This window comes from Colletotrichum paranaense, assembly GCF_030867605.1.
Source record: "Colletotrichum paranaense strain IMI 384185 chromosome Unknown Scaffold_9.1, whole genome shotgun sequence".
In the NCBI taxonomy this organism is placed as follows: Eukaryota; Fungi; Ascomycota; class Sordariomycetes; order Glomerellales; family Glomerellaceae; genus Colletotrichum; species Colletotrichum paranaense.
In genome coordinates, this window is record NW_026848967.1 from 141,698 (window position 1) to 161,206 (window position 19,509).

At 54.3% G+C, this 19,509-nt stretch overlaps 9 protein-coding genes across 9 annotated transcripts; 4 read left to right on the forward strand and 5 right to left on the reverse strand.

Annotated features, from left to right (window-relative positions):
* Positions 1 to 376: 376 nt before the first annotated feature.
* On the forward strand, positions 377 to 908 carry CPAR01_10797 (profilin; the record flags this gene model as incomplete). Its single annotated transcript, XM_060495057.1, has 3 exons — positions 377 to 460; positions 546 to 692; positions 774 to 908. Coding segments are annotated over 3 exons (366 nt in total), but the record flags the coding sequence as incomplete, so codon positions are not given.
* Positions 909 to 1,455: 547 nt separating this feature from the next.
* CPAR01_10798 (Got1-like family protein) lies at positions 1,456 to 2,236 on the reverse strand (the record flags this gene model as incomplete). The annotated part of the gene is made up of 5 exons (XM_060495058.1): positions 1,456 to 1,752; positions 1,839 to 1,854; positions 1,926 to 1,974; positions 2,071 to 2,097; positions 2,206 to 2,236. The coding sequence occupies 5 exons, from the start codon at positions 2,234 to 2,236 to the stop codon at positions 1,456 to 1,458; spliced, it is 420 nt and encodes a 139-aa protein (XP_060345406.1).
* A 1,335-nt stretch (positions 2,237 to 3,571) lies between these two features.
* On the reverse strand, positions 3,572 to 4,210 carry CPAR01_10799 (uncharacterized protein; the record flags this gene model as incomplete). The annotated part of the gene is made up of 1 exon (XM_060495059.1): positions 3,572 to 4,210. One exon carries the CDS (start codon positions 4,208 to 4,210, stop codon positions 3,572 to 3,574), a length of 639 nt encoding a protein of 212 aa, XP_060345407.1.
* A 274-nt stretch (positions 4,211 to 4,484) lies between these two features.
* Positions 4,485 to 4,924, forward strand: CPAR01_10800 (uncharacterized protein; the record flags this gene model as incomplete). The annotated part of the gene is made up of 5 exons (XM_060495060.1): positions 4,485 to 4,487; positions 4,550 to 4,606; positions 4,657 to 4,701; positions 4,757 to 4,841; positions 4,896 to 4,924. The coding sequence occupies 5 exons, from the start codon at positions 4,485 to 4,487 to the stop codon at positions 4,922 to 4,924; spliced, it is 219 nt and encodes a 72-aa protein (XP_060345408.1).
* Positions 4,925 to 5,527: 603 nt separating this feature from the next.
* On the forward strand, positions 5,528 to 7,974 carry CPAR01_10801 (actin; the record flags this gene model as incomplete). Its single annotated transcript, XM_060495061.1, has 4 exons — positions 5,528 to 5,711; positions 5,775 to 6,095; positions 6,149 to 7,872; positions 7,942 to 7,974. 4 exons carry the CDS (start codon positions 5,528 to 5,530, stop codon positions 7,972 to 7,974), a joined length of 2,262 nt encoding a protein of 753 aa, XP_060345409.1.
* Positions 7,975 to 8,803: 829 nt separating this feature from the next.
* On the reverse strand, positions 8,804 to 10,746 carry CPAR01_10802 (bZIP transcription factor; the record flags this gene model as incomplete). The annotated part of the gene is made up of 3 exons (XM_060495062.1): positions 8,804 to 9,250; positions 9,472 to 9,926; positions 10,698 to 10,746. The coding sequence occupies 3 exons, from the start codon at positions 10,744 to 10,746 to the stop codon at positions 8,804 to 8,806; spliced, it is 951 nt and encodes a 316-aa protein (XP_060345410.1).
* A 3,295-nt stretch (positions 10,747 to 14,041) lies between these two features.
* CPAR01_10803 (amidohydrolase) lies at positions 14,042 to 15,436 on the reverse strand (the record flags this gene model as incomplete). The annotated part of the gene is made up of 1 exon (XM_060495063.1): positions 14,042 to 15,436. One exon carries the CDS (start codon positions 15,434 to 15,436, stop codon positions 14,042 to 14,044), a length of 1,395 nt encoding a protein of 464 aa, XP_060345411.1.
* A 1,363-nt stretch (positions 15,437 to 16,799) lies between these two features.
* Positions 16,800 to 17,474, forward strand: CPAR01_10804 (pterin 4 alpha carbinolamine dehydratase; the record flags this gene model as incomplete). The annotated part of the gene is made up of 2 exons (XM_060495064.1): positions 16,800 to 16,976; positions 17,100 to 17,474. The coding sequence occupies 2 exons, from the start codon at positions 16,800 to 16,802 to the stop codon at positions 17,472 to 17,474; spliced, it is 552 nt and encodes a 183-aa protein (XP_060345412.1).
* A 565-nt stretch (positions 17,475 to 18,039) lies between these two features.
* CPAR01_10805 (fatty acid hydroxylase) lies at positions 18,040 to 19,204 on the reverse strand (the record flags this gene model as incomplete). The annotated part of the gene is made up of 4 exons (XM_060495065.1): positions 18,040 to 18,693; positions 18,758 to 18,901; positions 18,973 to 19,084; positions 19,191 to 19,204. 4 exons carry the CDS (start codon positions 19,202 to 19,204, stop codon positions 18,040 to 18,042), a joined length of 924 nt encoding a protein of 307 aa, XP_060345413.1.
* Between the last annotated feature and the right edge of the window lie 305 nt (positions 19,205 to 19,509).

Genomic DNA, 19,509 nt, shown 5'->3' on the forward strand with positions numbered 1-19,509 from the left:
AGAGAGAAGCTTCTTGTCTCTTTTTTGTTAATTTGCACCAGCGAGCACTAGTCTCTTATTTCTTCCCGTCTTCCTTCCTTCATCATGTCGTGGCAAGGTAAGCTCACTCACTTCGCAATCTCCCACCCCCACGAAGGGCCGATGCGGGCGTTGGCAGCTCTGTCCCAAGAGAGACGGAGGGGGAGGGAGAAGCCAAACCCGAGGGGAAAACCCCCCCAGACCTCGAGAATCATCAGGATGAGCTGACAATCTCTCTCTACAGCTTACGTTGACACCAGGTAGCTTTGCACCAGCTTTTTGTTTTCGCGGCTTGCGCATCGCGAGGGATTGTTGAGCTATACAATGGGCCATGGAGAACTGACGTGGGATCTGTAGCTTGGTCGGCACCGGCCACATTGACAAGGCCGCCATCATCAGCATCGCCGGTGACAGCACGTGGGCGTCGAGCGCCGGTTTCACCGTATGTGATCCCGCCTTCAATTACCAACGAATAACTACATTTCTCTATCCGTACCACTACTAACAATATCTCTTGCGCAACATAGCTCTCCGCCACGGAGATGAAGGTTGTTGCCGACATCGTTACCGGAAAGTCGGACGTCAAGGACAAGGCCTTTGCCGATGGTCTGTTCATCGGCGGCGAGAGATACGTCATGGCCCGTGCCGAGGAGGGTGCCATTTACGCACGAAAGGTTGGACGCCCATACACTCTGAAAGCACGGAAAAAACGTGGCATTGTCCGCAGAAGGGCTGACTTGAAAACACTTGAATAGGGCAAGGAGGGTATCGCCGTCGCCAAGTCTACCCAGGCCATCCTTCTCGGCCACCACGGCGAGAACGCGCAGGCCGGCAGCGCTACTCTGGCGGTGGAGAAGCTGGCAGACTACCTCGTCAGTGTGAGCTACTAAGAATACCAGCCAGGGTGGAGGAGGTGATGGCGTAGACGAGGGGGCACGCGGGGGGATTTTTGCAACTAAAGGAAACAAACCCCTGGAGTTTACTGTGTGCGAGGCAGGCTGGGCATCTCGCTCCCGCGTACACACGAGGATGTTGACACTACGAATCGACGAACACTAGATTAGCAAGAGTTTACCAATGGCGGAATCTTTGCTTAGCCGCGGCTACGTTCGAGCCCGAAATGCGCCAACCATGTATGTCAATGACATGTCTTTCCGTCCTATGTGTGCCAGATGGTTTCTCAAGTGTGTCTTTCCATTCATTCATTATCCTTGAGCGAGTTTCGTCGTCTCTTGACAAAGGTTTCGCCCTTGCTCTAAGAACCGAAAACAAATCCGCGTATAATTACAAGCCTTTATCAAATCATAGGTTCAGGGCCCAACCTGCGCCGTTATGGTATACAATCCCGTCTATACGCTATCCTCCTCATTCCAGTGGCTTCCCCGAAAATCATTGATACGTTGATACATCCTTCCCGACCGCCTTCCAATGGAATATTTACACAGGCAACTCAGCGTTCCGGCGACCGACACCAGACCGGTCGACCGCGGTGCCGATATACGGCCCGATGACGGGGATGTTACGCGCAAAAGCGGCAATCGTGCCGAGGAAGTCGCCAAAGAGGACCATGATGCCGTAGAGCTCGACGCAGAAGCCGATTAGGGGCCACCGTAGCAGGATCAGGGTAAGACCGCCAAAGAAGGCGGCCGTGCCCTTTGCCTTTTGTTTCCGCGCGAAGAAGAGGAGTGTCTTTTGGGGTCCGATGATGATGGTCAGGCCGATGAGGAAGAGAATCTATTGCGTTTCAAGGGTCAGCTACTTTGCGTGTAGGTGGTCGTTGACTCTGTGGTCAGGGAGGAGGGAGAAGGGGAGTTTCGTACGTTTCCCATGGCCAGCCTGAGAAAGGATCGGGTTAGCTCTGTCGGAAAAGTCAAAGGAGGAGAACAAATCCGTAAGGAACGACTTACATTGCTCGGTCAAAGAACAGCATCACTCCACCGATGAGGAAGAAACCTCCTGTCGGAAGCGCAGAGAAGTTAGCCACCGTGAATCCTACTTGCTGCATGTGCTACTCGATGCGCCAGAGAGGTACTGGTGGCGGCGCAAACGTACCTCCGGAGCAGAAGATTACTCCAATTTCTGTAAGAACAAAGGTCAGCTACGGTCCTTGACAGTGGTGTAGAAGCTGCGCAACATGGTTCCGGTGCGGTATTGCCTGTGACGGCTTGGCGGCGCAAAAAGACGTACTTTGAGAGTCGGACATCCACATTGACGCCATCTTGGGTGTATGCTCCTAGCTTCGTTGGAGTTGGGTGGTAGGAAGAGAAGGGAGCTTCGATTCGATCGGATCGTTCGAGGGTAAGGTTTCTTTCGTTTTCCGTAGGAAGGTAGCTGTACAATCAGAAGGGTCCGAAAAGGGCGTTGTAATCGCGAAAAGAGAGGATGAGAGATACGCGAGAGAGGATTGGCGTACACAGGACTGTTAGACTGAGCTGCCGTAATTTTTTAGATTAGGCAAAGAACAGATCACCAGGGGGAAAGGTGCCGGCCGCTGGCACGCGAGCAGGGGTCTTTGTTGCAAGTTCCTGTTGCTTGGCCGCGCGCCGTCACACAACGAACCTAACTCTTGGGGGTTTTGGGGGGTGGTGTGCACCAAAAGCCACCAGGAATAATTGGGTCCCTCTAGCAAGGTAACCAATTACAACGTGGGTTCAAATTTCCCACGATGGATTTAACCCGCGCTGCAGTTGGAAAAAAACCAACCTGCTTCTTGAACATCAACTCAGTGTTGAGTTCGTCTTGAAGGGCTCGACGACACACGCATCAGGACCGACCAGCTGGCGAGCACACGATCATCAACAGTACAGTCAAGAAATACTCTTCAGCCTTCCCTATACGGCGTTCATTGATGCATGGCGCAACTGGTCTCTCAAACCGCTCTTCATGAGGTTATCCAGCTGGGCAACTGCGGTATAAGATTTGGGAAGATCTCATGACGGAGTGTTTGAGCTCTACCATGGAAATACATGAGCGTTCCTCTTTTGTGGACACAAGAGGATAGCATCTATACCACCAGCTCCGATATAGACGAGCAAGATCGTCCCCCAGCCGTGGTTCCGGATTCGAGCAAGTCGGAGGCTCGACAACAAAACGGTAAGGAAAACACAACTGCATAGCAGTTCCGCCGCGACGGCTGTAGCTTTAAGCTATGGCAACTGAGTATCGTCTCTCAATACGTTCTCGGTAATCTGTCGATTCACAGGCGAAGAACAACAGTTTATCACGATTAAGCCGGAGTGTCATCTAACACCCTATGCTGAAAGGCGCAGGGCTGCATAGTTGAGATTTGACTTTGTTGGTCGCACATACATAGATTCCCGCACCCTAGTAGCTCATCCTTATGAAGAACAATCATCGTATTGACTTGAAAACGACTCGTTCCGCTCGACACCCCCAGTAACTCCGAAACTTGGTTCATGACCACAGTTGTTGACCCCCAGTAACGCCTAAACAAGGAAACCTGCAGCATCGTGCCTTATGCCTCCTGCCGCCGCCGTCATTCTCTGTCCAATCCACAAGATGTATCCGTAAGATGTAAGGCAGTAGACACCCCTTATTTGAGAACAGTATGCGCACCACGCGCTTCGAGATACTGCTCAGCCGCGCCCTGCGGCAAAGTTCGAATCAGCCCAAACACCTCCTTGTCGTGATACCTCAGCCGCGTCTTGGGATCGACATACGGCGCCGGCAGCCCCGTGATATCGCAGTACCGCTTCGTGTGCGCCAGCGACGGCGCCGACTCGACGTTGGTGTAGGTAACACTCGGGCCCGAGCCTCCGCCGGCGGCACCACCACCGTTGGGGCGCAGACTCTTTTCAAGAACAAGCTTCGACAGGCTGCGCGAGGCCTGCGCGAGGTTCGGGTTGTCGTCGTTGTTGCCGCTGCCGTTGCCGGCGGCTGGCGTCGAGGCGCCGCTGGTAGAGAGGCCGTCGTCGTCGTTGCCGCCGCGGCCGCCCCGCGTCGTCCGCGCCGGCGTAGCCGCAGCGCTGCCCTCTTCTTGTTGCGGGGTCGCCAGGGCTGAGGCCTCGCGGCGGGAGGCGTCGCCGAGGATGGTCTTGATGTTCTTGTTGCGGCGCTGGTTGGGTTTCCAGGACGGGTTGCGGAAGCTCTTGTGAATGGAGTGGATGTCGAGCTCGTCGAGGAGGGCTTGGTGGGCTAGTTGCGCCTCTGTAGCTTCTTTCGGGGCCGCCATTTTAGTTGGAATGTGGTATCGTGCGGTTTTGGGGTTTCAAACTGCGATGATACGGCTTTGCTGTACCCATTGGAGGCGGATGGCTGGTTGCGCAACAGGAGGGAAGCAGTGGCCGGGTAGCTTATTCTGCCGTTCCTCACCGCTGAGCGGGAGCTCGGTGTGATCGGTGAGTTGTGCCTAGAGCGCTGTTCGAGTCAAGTCATCTACGATTGCGGTGGGGTACCTGTAACAGAGTAAACAAACACACCACAACCACAAATACGTGCCTAACAAAATGGTATGATACCAACCGTGGTCACTCGCAGCGCAGACGAATAGACATGTTAACAAATAGAGTAGGAGAGTCCTCACGAACACCAACAGAATCTGCTGCTTTCTCGCATTATTACCAATGTGGTATGTCGCTCTCTAATAACCCTAGGTCATTACGACTTACACAGTTCCAGGAGAAACTCAACGAGGCGGTGATGGTCATGAATAGATCACTGCAGGTAATTTACCCATTCTTATTTTATGACACTTTGCTGTGACTGATGTCGGTTTCAGGAGATCAACATTGAGAACATGAATGTCGAGCTCGTCGCTCAGATGTTCAAGAACTACCAGTCTAATGTCTTGTTCCATCTTGAGGGTACGTTTCTTGTCATTATGCAGACCTTCGTGAAGTAATTTAACACTGGACTAGCTACGGACAACCTGAAGCCGCCTGCATGAACATGGCGGAACTTCGTCGTTAGGTGCTGGGTGTATGGATGAGGAATGAGACGAGACTGATGACATTTCCGGCGCACTTCACGAGCCATAGAGCAGATACCCACTGAGAAGCCATAACTGGAGGAAAGCTTCAGAATTCTGAATTGACCGCATTTCCCACCCTTCTTCAAATGGCCATGATTAAAGGCAGTCGCAAGTTTGGCAGACCTGAAAGTGAATGTGATTGTTCCCATTTTGAACAAAACACCGAGGGGCGAGACGCTGGTTGCACTTGATTCACCCACGTAGTACTATTACCTTTACTACGCTAAGATCGCGTAGCTGCGCTGCGACCCGAGTAGCACAAGCCGGTAGGGGTCCACTGAAATTTACAGCCTCGCAGCCTCGCAACAACGGCGCATCACAACTTCATCAACCGTAATCAAGTAGACGCATTGAACGCGACGCACGTGACGTAGACGCTCCCTACCTTAACGAACCTTCCCGTTGAAGACGTCGCCAGCTATACAGCTTCGAAATCCATCATATACTGCCCGTAAATCCCCGAAGCATGGTCCGTCGCACTGCGACACCCTAGACCTTTCCCAACACACGAACATCGCGATGGCGCCCTCAGCTACGGGCGAGCTCCCTCCTCTGCCAGGACCTCCCGAGAGGACGTACCCTCCAGCCAAGATCTTCCAAGTCAAGGAGGCTAAGTTCGAGAAGCCGATCCCGGTACAGCAGGATGGACGGGAGAAGGCATTGGCGCAGTCCTCCCGAGGCGCGGCCATTGTAATTGACAACGGTAAGCTCGCAGGCGTTCCGAAAACGCATGTGGCGGAGCGGCTGTTTGACTGACTGTCGATAGGATCTTCGGCCGTCCGTGCAGGATGGTCATTTGAAGAGAAGCCGAGGCTCAACATCCCACCGATCATGGCGAAATACCGCGACCGAAAAGCCGGAAAGACTTATTCCTTTGCAGGCAGCGACTGCTATGCCGACACGACTGCGAGGAGTCACACACGTTATGCGCACGAGCAAGGGACGGGTATTGTGAGCAATTGGGATGTCATGGAGCATGTTCTCGACTACATCTTTCTCAAACTCGGCTTGAACGGAGATGATGCATCCATCGACATGCCCATTATCATGACGGAGGCGGTAGCCAACTTGCCGTACTCCCGGAAATGTAAGCTGGTCTCTCGCAGCATGTGAAGACCAACAGCTAACACGTCTATGAAGCCATGACAGAAATCATCTTCGAATGCTACGGCGCGCCCTCCCTAGCATACGGCATCGACTCCCTCTTCTCGTACACACACAACAAGGGAAACACAGGCATCGTAGTTTCGTCATCCTACACCTCGACACACGTGATACCCGTTTACAATCACAAGGCTCTGCTGAGCCAAGCCACAAGATTGAACTGGGGAGGATGGCATGCGGCAGAGTACCTGCTGAAGCTGATTAGGCTCAAGTACCCTGCTTTCAACGGGAAGCTCAACGTGTCCCAGGCAGAGCACATGCTCCGCGACCATGCCTACGTTTCAAAAGACTACAACACTGAGTTAGGAGGCTACTTGGATTGGACTGGCCTTGAAGACCGGGACATTGTCATCCAGTACCCCTTTACAGAGGAGGTCATTGTGCAAAAGACGGAAGAGGAGTTGGCTCGTATTGCTGAGCGGAAGAAGGAGAGCGGCAGGCGGTTACAGGAACAAGCTGCGAAGATGCGCCTCGAGAAGCTGATGCGCAAGGAGAACGAGCTTGAACAGTACAAGAAGCTCCAGATCAAGCTGGAGCAGCAGACCAACAAGAAGGAGGTCAGGCGGCTGCTCGATAGCAACGACCTCAAGGATGAAGCTGCTCTCGAGAGAGCCATCGCCACCCTTGAGAAGGCGGTCAAGAAGGCGCGCACAAAGGACGTTGGCGGTGACCCTGCAGAGGAGCAGCAAGAGCCAGTATTCGACCTGCTCGACGTACCAGACGAGGAGCTCGACGACGCCGGCATCAAGGCCAAGCGCCAGCAGAAGCTCATGAAGTCCAACCACGACGCGCGCGCTCGCGCCAAGGCCGAAAAGGAGGCCGAGAAGGCCCGCGTCGAGGAGGAGAAGCGGCTGGACGTGGAGCGCCGCGAGAACGACCTCGAGGGCTGGCTCGAGGAGAGGCGCCAGGCGCGCGAGGTGACGCTGCAAAAGATGAAGGAGCGCGAGCGCCTCAAGCAGGACCTGGGCAACCGCAAGTCGCTCGCCTCGCAGATCCGCATGAAGAGCATCGCCAACCTCGCGTCCGACAACCCGGTCAAGAAGCGGCGCCGCGGCGGCGACGACGACAATTTCGGACAAAATGACGACGACTGGGGCGTGTACCGCCAAATCACCGTCGGCGACAACAGCGACGACGAGCAGGAAGAAGAAAACCTCGAGGCGAACCTCAAGACGTACGAGGAGGACCTTCTGCGCTACGATCCGAATTTCGGCTACGAGGACACCCACGAGGCCAAGACGGACTGGTCGACGTCGATGCTCCACGCTTTCGCGCGCGGCCCGCGGCCCTTCGACGCCGGCTCCCAGGCCGAGCTGAACCAGATCCACCTCAACGTCGAGCGCATCCGCGTGCCCGAGGTCGTCTTTCAGCCGTCCATCGCAGGCGTCGACCAGGGCGGCCTCATCGAGATTGTCGGCGATATACTCAACCAGCGCCTGGGCGGCGTGTCGAACCGCGACGATTTCCTAAAGGACGTCTTCCTTACGGGCGGCAACACGCTCTTCCAGGGCTTCGACGAGCGTCTCCGCGAGGGGCTGAGGCCTCTTCTCCCCGCCGGCGCGCCGCTCGCCATCCGCCGCGCCGAGGACGCCCTCCTCGACGCGTGGAAGGGCGCTGCCGGGTGGGCTGGGTCGGACGCCTGGAAGGCTGCAACCATTACGCGGGAGGAGTATCAGGAGAAGGGCTCTGAGTATCTCAAGGTAAGCTCACCCAAACCATTCCCCCCTATTTCTGAAACTAGACAACAGACTGACACGATGTGATCATAGGAGCACGACCTGGGCAATACTTCATATGTATGATTACTTAACAAAAGGGGAGAAAACAGAGATCACGGACGGTGCGGGCGCTTTGCAGCAACGGCGACTTATTTTACGGCTTAGGGAACGGGACGTCTCAAAGGGGTGAGGGCAAGAAAGGATGGGAGAAATTCAAATGCCGGGCCTTACATGTCAACGTATCTTTACATTTTACACGTCCTTCTTGCTAGTATGCCACCAGTCTTATTGACGAGAAAAAGCCAAGCTTTGCTATTTCTTCATGACTTCTTCGACACACTCAGACCTATGTCTGTTTGTATTTCCGCGCGAGTGCAAATTGAGACGGGCTCCTTAGCTGCGTGAATGAGGGGGAATCAAAACGATGACATCCATATAAGGCCATGCAAAACAGAATTTCTGCGGAGACTAATCTGTAATGAGACTTTCGAACGTTGCCTAGGTCTTTCCTCGGCTTCATGGCAATGAAGCATTGTCCGAGGTTATGACCAAGGGCTCTTTCCTCGATGTACATTTGCGTGTAGAACCGAGGGGGACAAATGACTAAAAATCAAAGACGAAGCCGGAGCTCGCCTCGAGCTTCCTATCAAGTTCCCATCAGGCCCTCAAATCTCCACCCTTTGACACTCTTCACTTCTCGTGTCAATGTTACAAGCACGAATTCCCTACATCATCTCTCTTTTGAAGAACTCAAGCCCGAGGGCATTGCAAACAAAACACCCGCAACGGGTGGATAGAAGCCATGCCGGTAACGCCAGTCCACTAGTAATATCTTGACAAACCATTGTACCGCAACGCCAGCGACGTGAAAACCATGATTCAAATGCGACGCGCCCTCGTTTTCTCGGCACGCTCACATGGACGCAGTCGGAGCCGGAAGGCCATCCGGTAGCGATGGGTCGACGGGTCCATCAGGCTCACGTTGTGGCTCCTCCTTAGTCACCGCCTCGGGCCTTGTGAACTGATCTCTCTGCGCAAGCTGCTCCTGTGCCTGCAGACCGGCCACTGCCTGCGCAACGGCCTCAAGAGGACCAGCACCCGCATTGCTAGGCGGGGCTTCAGGACCACTTGTCGGGACCGAAGGAGGCGGGAGTGCAGGTTGCTGAAGGTTGACATTGGGCGGCGGCTGAGGGATTTCGGTCTGAAGATCGAGCAAGCGCGACTGGAGGTGAATCACGTACTCGCGCAACGCGTAGTTCTCTGACTGCATCGTCTTGTACTGTCCCTCCATTTCCATGTAGTCTCTAACTTGCTGCTCAAGCTTCTTGATGTATCCCTCCTTTCGCTGACGGAAAGCTCTCTGCGGCGCATTCAAGTTAGCTCAAGCTCATCAACAGGTCGCATTGGAGAATTGATTTGGGGTGGGCGCGCCGGATGGAATTGGCGCTGTCGCAGTGATTGGTTGATGAGCCAGTAATAGTGTCCCATGTATCAAGAGCACTGCGACAGTCATCTGCGACACGCGCGAGGCGTATTACGCGCCATTGACCCAGCGCACCTTCCCAATTGTTATTATCGTACCTGGGCAGCTCGGTTTTGCGCGGCGCGCTTGGATTGTGACAATTCGCGCTTAGCTTTGCGACCCTCCGCGCCGTCATCCAAGTCCATTTCTGTAGGAGAATGAGTAGGAGGCGCAATGGAAGGACCGGCAGCCGTCACGGGAGGCGCGATTTGCTGCTGCGGTTGAGGTGGTACACCAGCGGGCATCATGTTGACGGCTGGAGCTTGCGTGATTCGAGCTCGGAGGTCAGGGTGGATATGCGCTTCCGGGTCGGCCTGGTTATTAACTATCGGTGGCAAGACGTCAGTGGGCGATGTAGAGCCGTTACTATAGCCATGTGCCGGCGGCGGTGGTGACGCGGTCAAAGGGTTGGGAGCTTGAGGGCGAGCTCCACGAGCTGGGCCGGTCGCGTTGTCTGTCGAGCCGGGCGCGGTATGCTTGCTGAGTAGCTCAAGCTGCGCGCGCAAGTGGGCGTCTATGGACAACACATATCATGTCAGCAAGCAGTGTCCAGGTTCGGTATAAAATCAAAACTCGTCATCAAAGGCAAGTGAGATTCAGGGACCGTTTTGGCTTGAAAAGGTAAGATAAATCGAGGCTTGAAAGACTTGAGAGTTTGGCGTTGTCGCCGGAGCAGCAGGGATATGTGGGGATGGAAGATGCGCCGTGAGACGATGGGAGAAGGTTTGAAAATGGTCCATTCGACAGCCGCATAAGCCGGATTTCTGTCTTTGATTCGGTCTGCCTCTGTTTCAAGCTTCTGTCCATACAGAAACGAACGAGGGCAATCATGTATCTCAGACAGCTGCTGGCCTGCAGTAGTCGCTGATGGACGGAAAGCTGATGGGGGAAGGGGAGTGATTACATATCAACGCTGGCAAGAGGTAGCCAGGCCTCTCCTAGGATATAGCAGGTATTGATGATTGTAACGTAGTTTAGAGTGAGAAAGAGGGTTCGTCTCACTCAAAGTACATGAGATCCGAGCCAAGTACAATGTACTGAGTAGTGAATGAAAGATGAGGTAAGGCAAATGGCTAGGACAGCTGCCGGAGGGCGGATTTGCGAAAGAGGTGGAAGAGGGAGAGAGGGCAAAGGTCAGAGAGGAACGGTACGGGATCGACGGAGTTTGGCAGAGCGCTCGCTGGTCGGGCGAAACGGCGAGTTGGTGGGATGAATAGAACAGGACATGAGGATAGGGATCGGGAAACAGAGAAATGAGAAACGAGGAAGGTGAGTAGTAGCTTACCTGTGTTAGTGGTGGTATTCGCAGAGGACGAGGGTGAAGCGCTCTGCATCTTCAAGCTCCGGTTCTGACTCAGCATGAAGGGAACGGAGGATTGATTACTACAGGCACCCGACCAGGACTTATAAAGAGGGCCCTGATGATGAGACTGGATGAGACGGAGTACCGATGCGGCAGTTCAACGAATGTTTAGGTAATCGTCTGCGACCTTAGCGCGTCGTAGAGGAGGGGAAACCTGACGAGGGTGTGGGTAATCTGTACGCGGTAACGTAAGGTATTCCGTAGGTACCGTACCTGTTCCGGTGAGGTAAGGGCCCAAAGTATGAGGTGAGGCGGAGGTAATGGGAGGTAAGAGAAAGGTCGGGTCGCGCAGCTTGGACCTCTTTTTTTTTTTTTTCGTGTGTAATCCGCGGCAGAAGCATGCAATCTGCGTCGGGTCTGATCTGCTGCTGGTCCGCTTTCTCCAGGTGCAGCCAGGTGTACCGTGTGGGAGAACCTTTCCGAGAAGAGGTGGTTGGAGAGCACGTTCGACGCGTTGAGTGTATCGAGTTGTCCTTGTTTTGGTTCTTGTCTGCCAGTCTTTCTGTCCAAGAAATTGCAATGGGAAAAAAAGATCCAAGGTGTTGGCTGAGTGGAAGAGAGCAGAGACGAAAAAAACCGCGTGGCTGGGAATGAAGGATTCGTTGGTTGTTTGATTGATTGATTGGGAGAGAAAGAAGAGGGACGCGACGAGGAGGAATCTCGGTAGGGCGGAGGCAGGCAGGTGCAGGCAGCTCGTTGCTTCCAGGTTGTCGGGGGAAGGCAAGGTGCTTTGGCGTGTGTACCTGCTTCGAGCTTGCCGTGTTCCCTTCCTCGGTACGTACCTGACCTCACCCCTACAAGTCCTACCCCGACCCGATGTGAGGTAGGTACCTTCCAGTGTGCCGTCAAGCGGGATGAGGAAGGTGACTTAAAGTGCTCCCCGGAGCCGACGGGGCCAGGTCAGGAAACACCCCGACCACCTTAGTCAACACAGGAAGGTCCCATGAGAGCAGGTGGCTTAGCCTTGGAGATGAGGTAAGAACGCAGATAGATTGTCTGTGTTGTAAGTCAAGCTCTCGCCTGACGAAGAAACGAAAAATGTCGACCTCGAGCCATAAGTAAGCAGGCAGGCTAGAGCTGCTTGTGAGCCTGCCAACCTGCGCAGATTGACACTGAATCTACCTTACCTCACATATGTGCTTATGTACCGGGCTCGGAGCTGAAAGTCCAAACTCTGAGCTGAAAGCATATGTGCTCGCACCGCGACAGCTCACTTACATCTGCGGTGTAGCCTTACTTTCTCCCTTGGGTGGCGCTGGCGAAGATGCTGTGTTAGGCAGCACGACTCTGCCACGTGATTCCAATCGGTATGCCTCACTAGGTATTGTCTTCTGATGCTATACTCGCCATCCCTATCATCATCTCTCTTCGTACTTCCATCCTATTAGAGTGAAGCGGTCCATTCCCCTAGCTACCTACCAGTGGGTAAACAGCACAAGATACGGAGATAGGAGAAGCAGGGGCGGCAGGAACAAGATTGTGGAAGCACTTTGTGATCAGCTGTCCGGAGTTTGTTGTCAGCCGCGGACCAGCGACAACTCATTTCCCAGAGGATTCATTGCATGTTCAAGTCGATGTCGTTCATGAATCCGAACAGTCAGCAAGTCTGGTTTGTCAGCATTCAGGAAATGGCACGTTCCGAGTTGCGACATTTCATCCACAGACCACAGGGAGGAAGACTATTTGCGGGCCAAACTGGCCTACTTGCGGTCTACGGTAACTTACGTCATCCAACGAATTTCTCCACAGGGACTAACCCGACGGTAGAGGCTGCTTGTGATTGGAAGGGCGACGCGACGGACTTTACGAAATGGCCGATGACAGGCAGGGCGAGACGACTGGAAAAGTCGCCGGAGCCACTCGGCACCCTAGCAGGCCGCAGACAGCAGACCAGAACGATCGTGGAAGAACTTTGCCTTTGCCGAGTACCTTGTTCCCGCAAATCCGACTCCTATGAGAGGTGAGTGAGTGCAGAAGCAGACTGAGGGAAGGTTGTCAGTCAAATAATTAGCCGACCCCTCAACGGAAGTACCAAGCTTGAGTAGGAAATATCCCGCCGAAGCACGCATGGCTTGCGCCGGGCAGCAAAAACTACCTGGAGGGTACGGATGTTTGACTAAGGCATGGTAGGCAACTCGTACAGTCGTATCCGTACGTACGGAGTATTACTGCCAGGAAATCCCTCTTTTCCTTCCCAGGCGTGCCATGCGTGCCATGCTGAGGTGGAAAGTGGTAGGAAGGGATGGGGGTACTTACGATATGCGGGCTTTCCTCGGTCAACACGTACCGCGACTCCCGGTGTTTGACTTACATAAGCCCAATGGCTTGGCGCGTCTGGCATGCGGCGCCAGATGCCCTGTGCTTGCAGCTTTGGCGGAGTCTGTGTGCGGTTCTGGAAGACGACCGTGACAACACACACACGGCCCTTTTTTGGTCAACCAATGGCATATTACACGTATGGTGATGCGTCCCATCTGCTGTTATTTCCGTTTGGATGTGCTGCTGGCTTGTCATCGGCGAATCGAAATTTGGAATTCAAGAAGAGGCGCTTTCAGTATTGCGAGTCTGTTCTCTCTTCACTAACGCAAGGTAGGGTTCCTGGTTAACTAGGCGTCTGTCAATATCGCATGATGGAGCGGTAGTCCGCGTGCCCTTCAGTCAGCACCACTGAGTTGATTGTAACGTTGCCCAGTCTCTCTTCTTCGACATCAAGCTTGCATTTGCGAGTGCTCAGTGCGGCTTGACGCAGCTCGAACCCTCGGAAAACATCTAGTGAACATTCCGAAGCTATCGACATACTACGATCAACCTACCCCCCTACCTCCCATCCCTGCACAGGTCTGTGTTGATGGATTGGGGCAATGGACTGCGGCCTAGAAAGTGCAGCGTGGACTAGGATCGTTACACCGCAGTCAACATCGTTATGCTACCGAATGCTACCTAGCCGAATGATCCTCCAAATTACGGCTTCTTGGGCGGTTCCTACAGACCATCCATCATATCCGTACTCTATAGAGTATATACGGAAACGGAGAACGGGCGTGTGTGGCTGTGATGAGGCACTTGATCCGGTTGTATCTGGGCTAGCAACTCGTCTACTGAAGTAAAGCCAGCGTATCGATACCTTCAATGAAAAAACAAGGTTTATATATGTATGGTGTCGTTCAAGGAGCTATCATTTAAGCTGACGATCGACTTTTATACTCATCACTAATCAGTGACCGACCCTTACAGTCTGAGGTATGCTACAAGCATCCTCCCGACTATCACGAAGACTTGAACAACTTGCCCCCTTTCCAGACGTGGGTAATGTTGTCCTTGTCGGTCAAAATCTCAATATCCTCGAGCGGGTTCCTCGCAACAGCAATCAAATCCGCATCATACCCTTCCCTAACCTGCCCACTCAGCGGCGCCATCCCACCCAAGACCTCGGGCGCGTTCGCCGTGCCAGCCTCGATAGCCTCGAGAGGCGTCATGCCGTTCTTGACCGCCCAGTGCAGCTCCCGCGCATTCTTCCCGTGCGCCAGCGGCTTCGTCCGGTCGCTGCTCCACGTATCCGTCCCGAGCGCGACCTTGACGCCTCTCCCGATGGCAAGCTGATACGAGTCCGTCGCCCTCTGCACGAGCTTCACCAGCTTCCTCGCCAGCGGCGGCGGCAGCTGCGACGGGTCAGCAGCCAGCGTCATGATGGCGTGCTGCGTCGGCACAAACACGGCGTCCCGCTCCAGCATGAGGTCGACGGCCTCGTCGTCGAGGTAGCACCCGTGCTCGATGCTCTTGACGCCCGCGCGCAGCGCAGCCATGATGCCCGCTTTGCCGATGGCGTGGGCGCCCACCGCGCGCCGGCTGCGGCCCGCTTCCTCGACGATAGCCCTCAGCTCCTCGTCGGAGAACTGCCTGTCCTCCGGGTCGTCTAGCAGGCTGAGCACGCCGCCGCTGGAGCAGATCTTGATGCAGCGCGCGCCGCGGCGGACGAGGAGGCGCACCTGCTTCGTGCAGTCCTCCGGCCCGTCGGCGATGGAGCAGGCGCCGCCGCCGCATTTGGCAAAGTCGAGGACCGTCTGCATGGGGAGGGTGTGCTGGTCGCCGTGTCCGCCGCTGATGGACATGGCGGCGATGGAGGAGTAGACGTTGGGGCCCACGAGGCGGCCCGAGTCGATCCCGGGGCGGAGGTCGCCGGCGTAGCCGCCCAGTTCGCGGACCGAGGTGTAGCCTGCCATGAGGGTGGCCTCGAGGTCCTGGACGATGACGGCGACGATGACGGCGTTGGACCCGGGGAGGACGTTGAAGATGCCGTCGCTGAAGCCGGTGACGACGTCGATGCCGAGGAAGTGGACGTGGACGTCCCAGAGGCCCGGCATGAGGACGGGGACATGAAGGGGGGTGAGGGAGCGGTATTTGGAGGGCAGGGTGTCGCGCGGGCCGACGTGGATGATTTTGTCGTCTGAGATGGCGACGGCGGCGTCTTGTACTGGGGTGCCGCGGCCTGGGATGAGAAGGTCGGCGGTGATCAGGGTGATGGCCATTCCTGCTTCTGGCTCATTCTGTTCTTGTTGTGAAGCCATTGTCTGGGTTTGTTGGGTGTTTGAAGGTGTATTATCCGTTGGTTTTGGGTTTGATACAGATTGCTGCATCTCATGAGGTCGATGTGGTACACGCATCTTGAACGACTTGCACGGCGTCCAAGGACTATGGCTGTCTAGCTCCCGACTAGATTTATTCTCGGTGAAGAAGTACTAGCAGGCGTACGCAGTTGAGCTGAAGCTGCAAATAATTAGTCAAGTTAAAGCTACTTGAGATGAACTTAGAGAGTTGCGTATCTTACATCATGAAAGTCTATGTTCGGGTCGTCATCATTTAGTCAAGTCTGAATTTGTGTGGTTTAGTGAGCGCGGGGTAGCGAATCCTGACCATTCTGCTATCCACCATGTTACCAACCTCCTCCACCCCGGTATCCGGGAAACAGGCATCGTTTTCCTGATATTGGCGCTTGAGCTGATCAATGGATTGTCGCTGCAAATACATGCAGGGGGATGCGATATAGCGGCGTGGTCTGGTAATCGACCTTCCAAATGTAGGAACGTAGAGGTGACGGCTTGAGACTGATGTATATGCCCTTCGGGTGAGCATGAATCTCATAGAGCTATTCCCTCCGCCTCTATTCTGATTAACGTCAGTCTTAGCCTCGCGGTTTCCTTGACCAACATTGTCTCTGTGATTCTCGCCCTCCTTAACTCCTGTCGTTTTCATCGCCCTCGCTATCCTTATCCTGCTGCCATACTCCGTATTCTTGATAAATGGAGAGTACCTCGGGGCAACCAGGATGCAAGACAGTAATAGAACGCATATCGGAGGTCAGTGTCTCTGGCTTTCAATTATGATTTACCCACTGTGGCCTCGTCTCGAATGCAGATTTCAGGGTACTTAACCAGTATATTGATCTATCGATCTAACATGTAATCAAACTTGGACTCTGAAGCTACCCCGTCATGAAGTCCGACTAGCACACCTTCGTAGAAATTAAATCCTAGGTCTGGAAAGTATATCTAGTTCCCTGAGTGACCCAAGGCCCCTGAACCGTTTCTGAGCTTCTTGAGAAATACATGAAGTCAATCATCTTGGCCTAAGCATATTGAAGGGCATTAGGGATGGAGTTTACACATCATTGCAGATGTCGAGCAAAAGCAACTGTTATGAGGCAACCTCGTCCATCTCATGCGTCTCCACATAAGCTCAACCGCAAGTGCCTAGGACAGGGGTACACCTCTAACAACATCTCAAGCTTCAACCACACCATTATCCTACATCTGCGACTCAACTACAAGAATAACGTCACCCAAGTCCATCGCAACAAACACACCCTCAGAGATGAGCACCCCAGCGCGTACCCTCATCCGCCGCATCGCACACTGTACCCCGCGGCCTCTCACCTCGGCACCATCCCGGCTCTCAAAAACGGCAGCATTCCCATCACCCTTACAAAACTTCACCCAGCAGCAGTTCGCACCACGATACCAGAGAACAATGTCAACCACAACCACCACCGCCGCGCCCACGCCGCGCTTCTCCAAGGGCTCCGATGAGTCTTCCCTCTCCTCGACGCTCCAGACGCTGCTGGGACAGGGCCGGGGCTGGGCGCTCGTCAACGACGGTGAGGCCATCGAGCGGAGCTTCAAGTTCAAGAACTTTGCAAAGACGTGGGTGCGTATTATTATCCTATCTCTTTTCTTTACTTACATGTCTCCGTGTGGCCAAACACCATGCCATCATATTTAATGGCAATCGTCCGAGGAAAGATGAAATCGACTGCTGACGAGTGAAAAGGACTTCATGACAGCCGTGAGCCTACAATGTAAGATCCACAATCATCATCCAGAGTGGTCAAACGTAAGCCCCAAACACCCTGTCCTTCTCAAGAAAATCGAGCAAGGAGTCTCCAAAATCAGAAAAGAACTAAGAACAAGAGGGCAGGTCTACAACACAACCTTTATCCGGTGGACGACACATGTTCCCAAGGGCCTGTCTGACAAGGACCTCAAGCTCGCTCTCATCTGCGACGTGCTGGCAAAGGACTTTGGCGAAGTCGAGGTGCCGGCTTCCGAGGCCACCACTGGCACAGAGGCCGTGACCTGCGGCATCCGGGGTTTGGCTGACAAGGCGGCGGGCACGGCTGGGGACTGCTGCACGCCGAAGAAGTGATGCGGCCTCGGATAGTCAGCCTCAATTCGGATCCGAGGGCCCGGGGGGTTCAGCTACTCTCCTGATCACAAGTTCACTGTTACAATAGTCCCGTACAACAACGTGAATACACAAAGAGAACATGCAAGCCATGTAAACTGGGGTATAAGAAGAGCGAATGTTGTGCTATGATTAAGTAATCTACTACAATGCCAGTTATATGGGCGGCCTTCCCAATATATACGACAGAATTCGCATAAGTGGTTTCGCCTTTTTCGCACAACCGTCAATACCTCTTTCAAACGCCGCCCCAATGATAATTACGTGACTTTGATGGTATGGCCTCGGTTGTCCGGGCCCATGTCGTATCGCTTTCCCTTGCGGTATTCCTTTCCTGCCGCGTTCTATACATCGTATCATGAGACACCGCCCCGCGGCCGGTGTGTCCAGCAACGCGCTCCCAACCACAATTCGTGGGCGCGTCCGTCATTCTCTTCTCCCTGGGCATACACACATGGTCATGGTGCTTGGTGATGTGCGTACTTTATGTCGCAAAAAGGTCGCAGCCGCTGCAAAAAAAGCGGCTTTACTGAGACTTTTGCGCCTTGATGGCCTGGATCTTCTTCTCGCGGCGCTTCTTGTGGGCCTCAAGACCGGCCTCGGTGTCGAGGCAGTAGTCCCACCAGCGGAAGCTGGAGGCGTAGTTGCCGATGAACTTCTCGTGGTGAAGATCGTGATGGTCGGCACCGGCCCAGAAGGGCAAGAAGTGACGCAAGCTCCAGGGGAAGTCGTAGCCGCTGTGGGCGTCGATGGCCTGGAAGAGACGGAGGACGATCCAGGCGTACATGGTCAGGAGGTGGAGGTCGCCGGTGAGGGTGACCCAGAAGATGGGCGAGCCGACGATTCCGATGCCGAGGAGCATGACTTCGATGGGTGAGGCGTACTCTGCGGCGAGACCGAAAGGCGCGGAGTAGTAGTGGTGAAGCTTATGGATCGCCTTGTAGAGGGGGCCGTAGTGCAGGGCGCGATGGAACCAGTAGTGCCAGGTATCCTCCATGACGAAGAAGATGGAGATTTGCATGGCCATCTTCCAGAGAGGAGGGAAGGGAACGTTGTACTCCATGCCGCACCACGTGGCGAGCGGGTGGAAGAGCCAGATCTGGGGGAGTTCGACGGTGAAATGGCTGATAAGGACGACCATAGCGCAGTCCCATTGCTCCTTGAGTGTCGGCATTTTTTGCTATTTGAGCGTCAGCGGATATGTCCGGAGTATTGTGATGACAGGATGTGGAGGATTTGCTCACAGGTTGAATCTTGTACTTGTGGAACCAGGGGATGAGGTCGAAGATGATGAAGGGCAAACTGCGGCCAAAGTAGACGGTCTCGTGCATGACGAAGCTCATGATGCCAGTGGCGAGAGTGTCGTTTTGCATCCAGAGATACCAAGCCTAGAAGGAAGGTGTCAGTCGCATTGTAATGACATTGGTTGGCACAGGCACGCGATGAGGTGTGGACATACGGCCCAGAGGCGCTCAAAGTAGTTGAGCTGGACATTGTACTTGGACACCTCCTCGAGGACACTGAAGTACGGCTGCGTGTGGTTGAAGGCGGTGTTGATGACGGTCGAGTTGCTGTTCCGCACAATGCCAGGTCAGTGTCTGTTTGCTTCAAGATTGTGTTCGAGGACTATAAAGGGGGCGCGTCGTGGATCGGGGAAAGAAACGGGGCCAGACTCACATGAAAGCGGCCATGATGGCGGGGAGCGCAAGTTTGCGACTTTGTGTGCTTCAACAAGTGCGGAATTACAGATGTGTATGAGGAAAGCCAAAGTTGGCGAAGAGAAAGCTGGGAGGGAAAGAAAAGACAGTCGCAACTCCTTCAACAATGCGCCGAAGGTGGTGTTTAGGTGGCGATGGGAGGTTTAAGGGAAAGAAAGGACGGCGGGCGGCAAGGTCAAGGGTCCAGGGCCGGGTCTTGTTGAGGTTTTATCCATGGATCATTTCGGTTGACGGGGAAAGGAAATGGCACCTGCGTCTCTGGTGCTTGTCACCACATA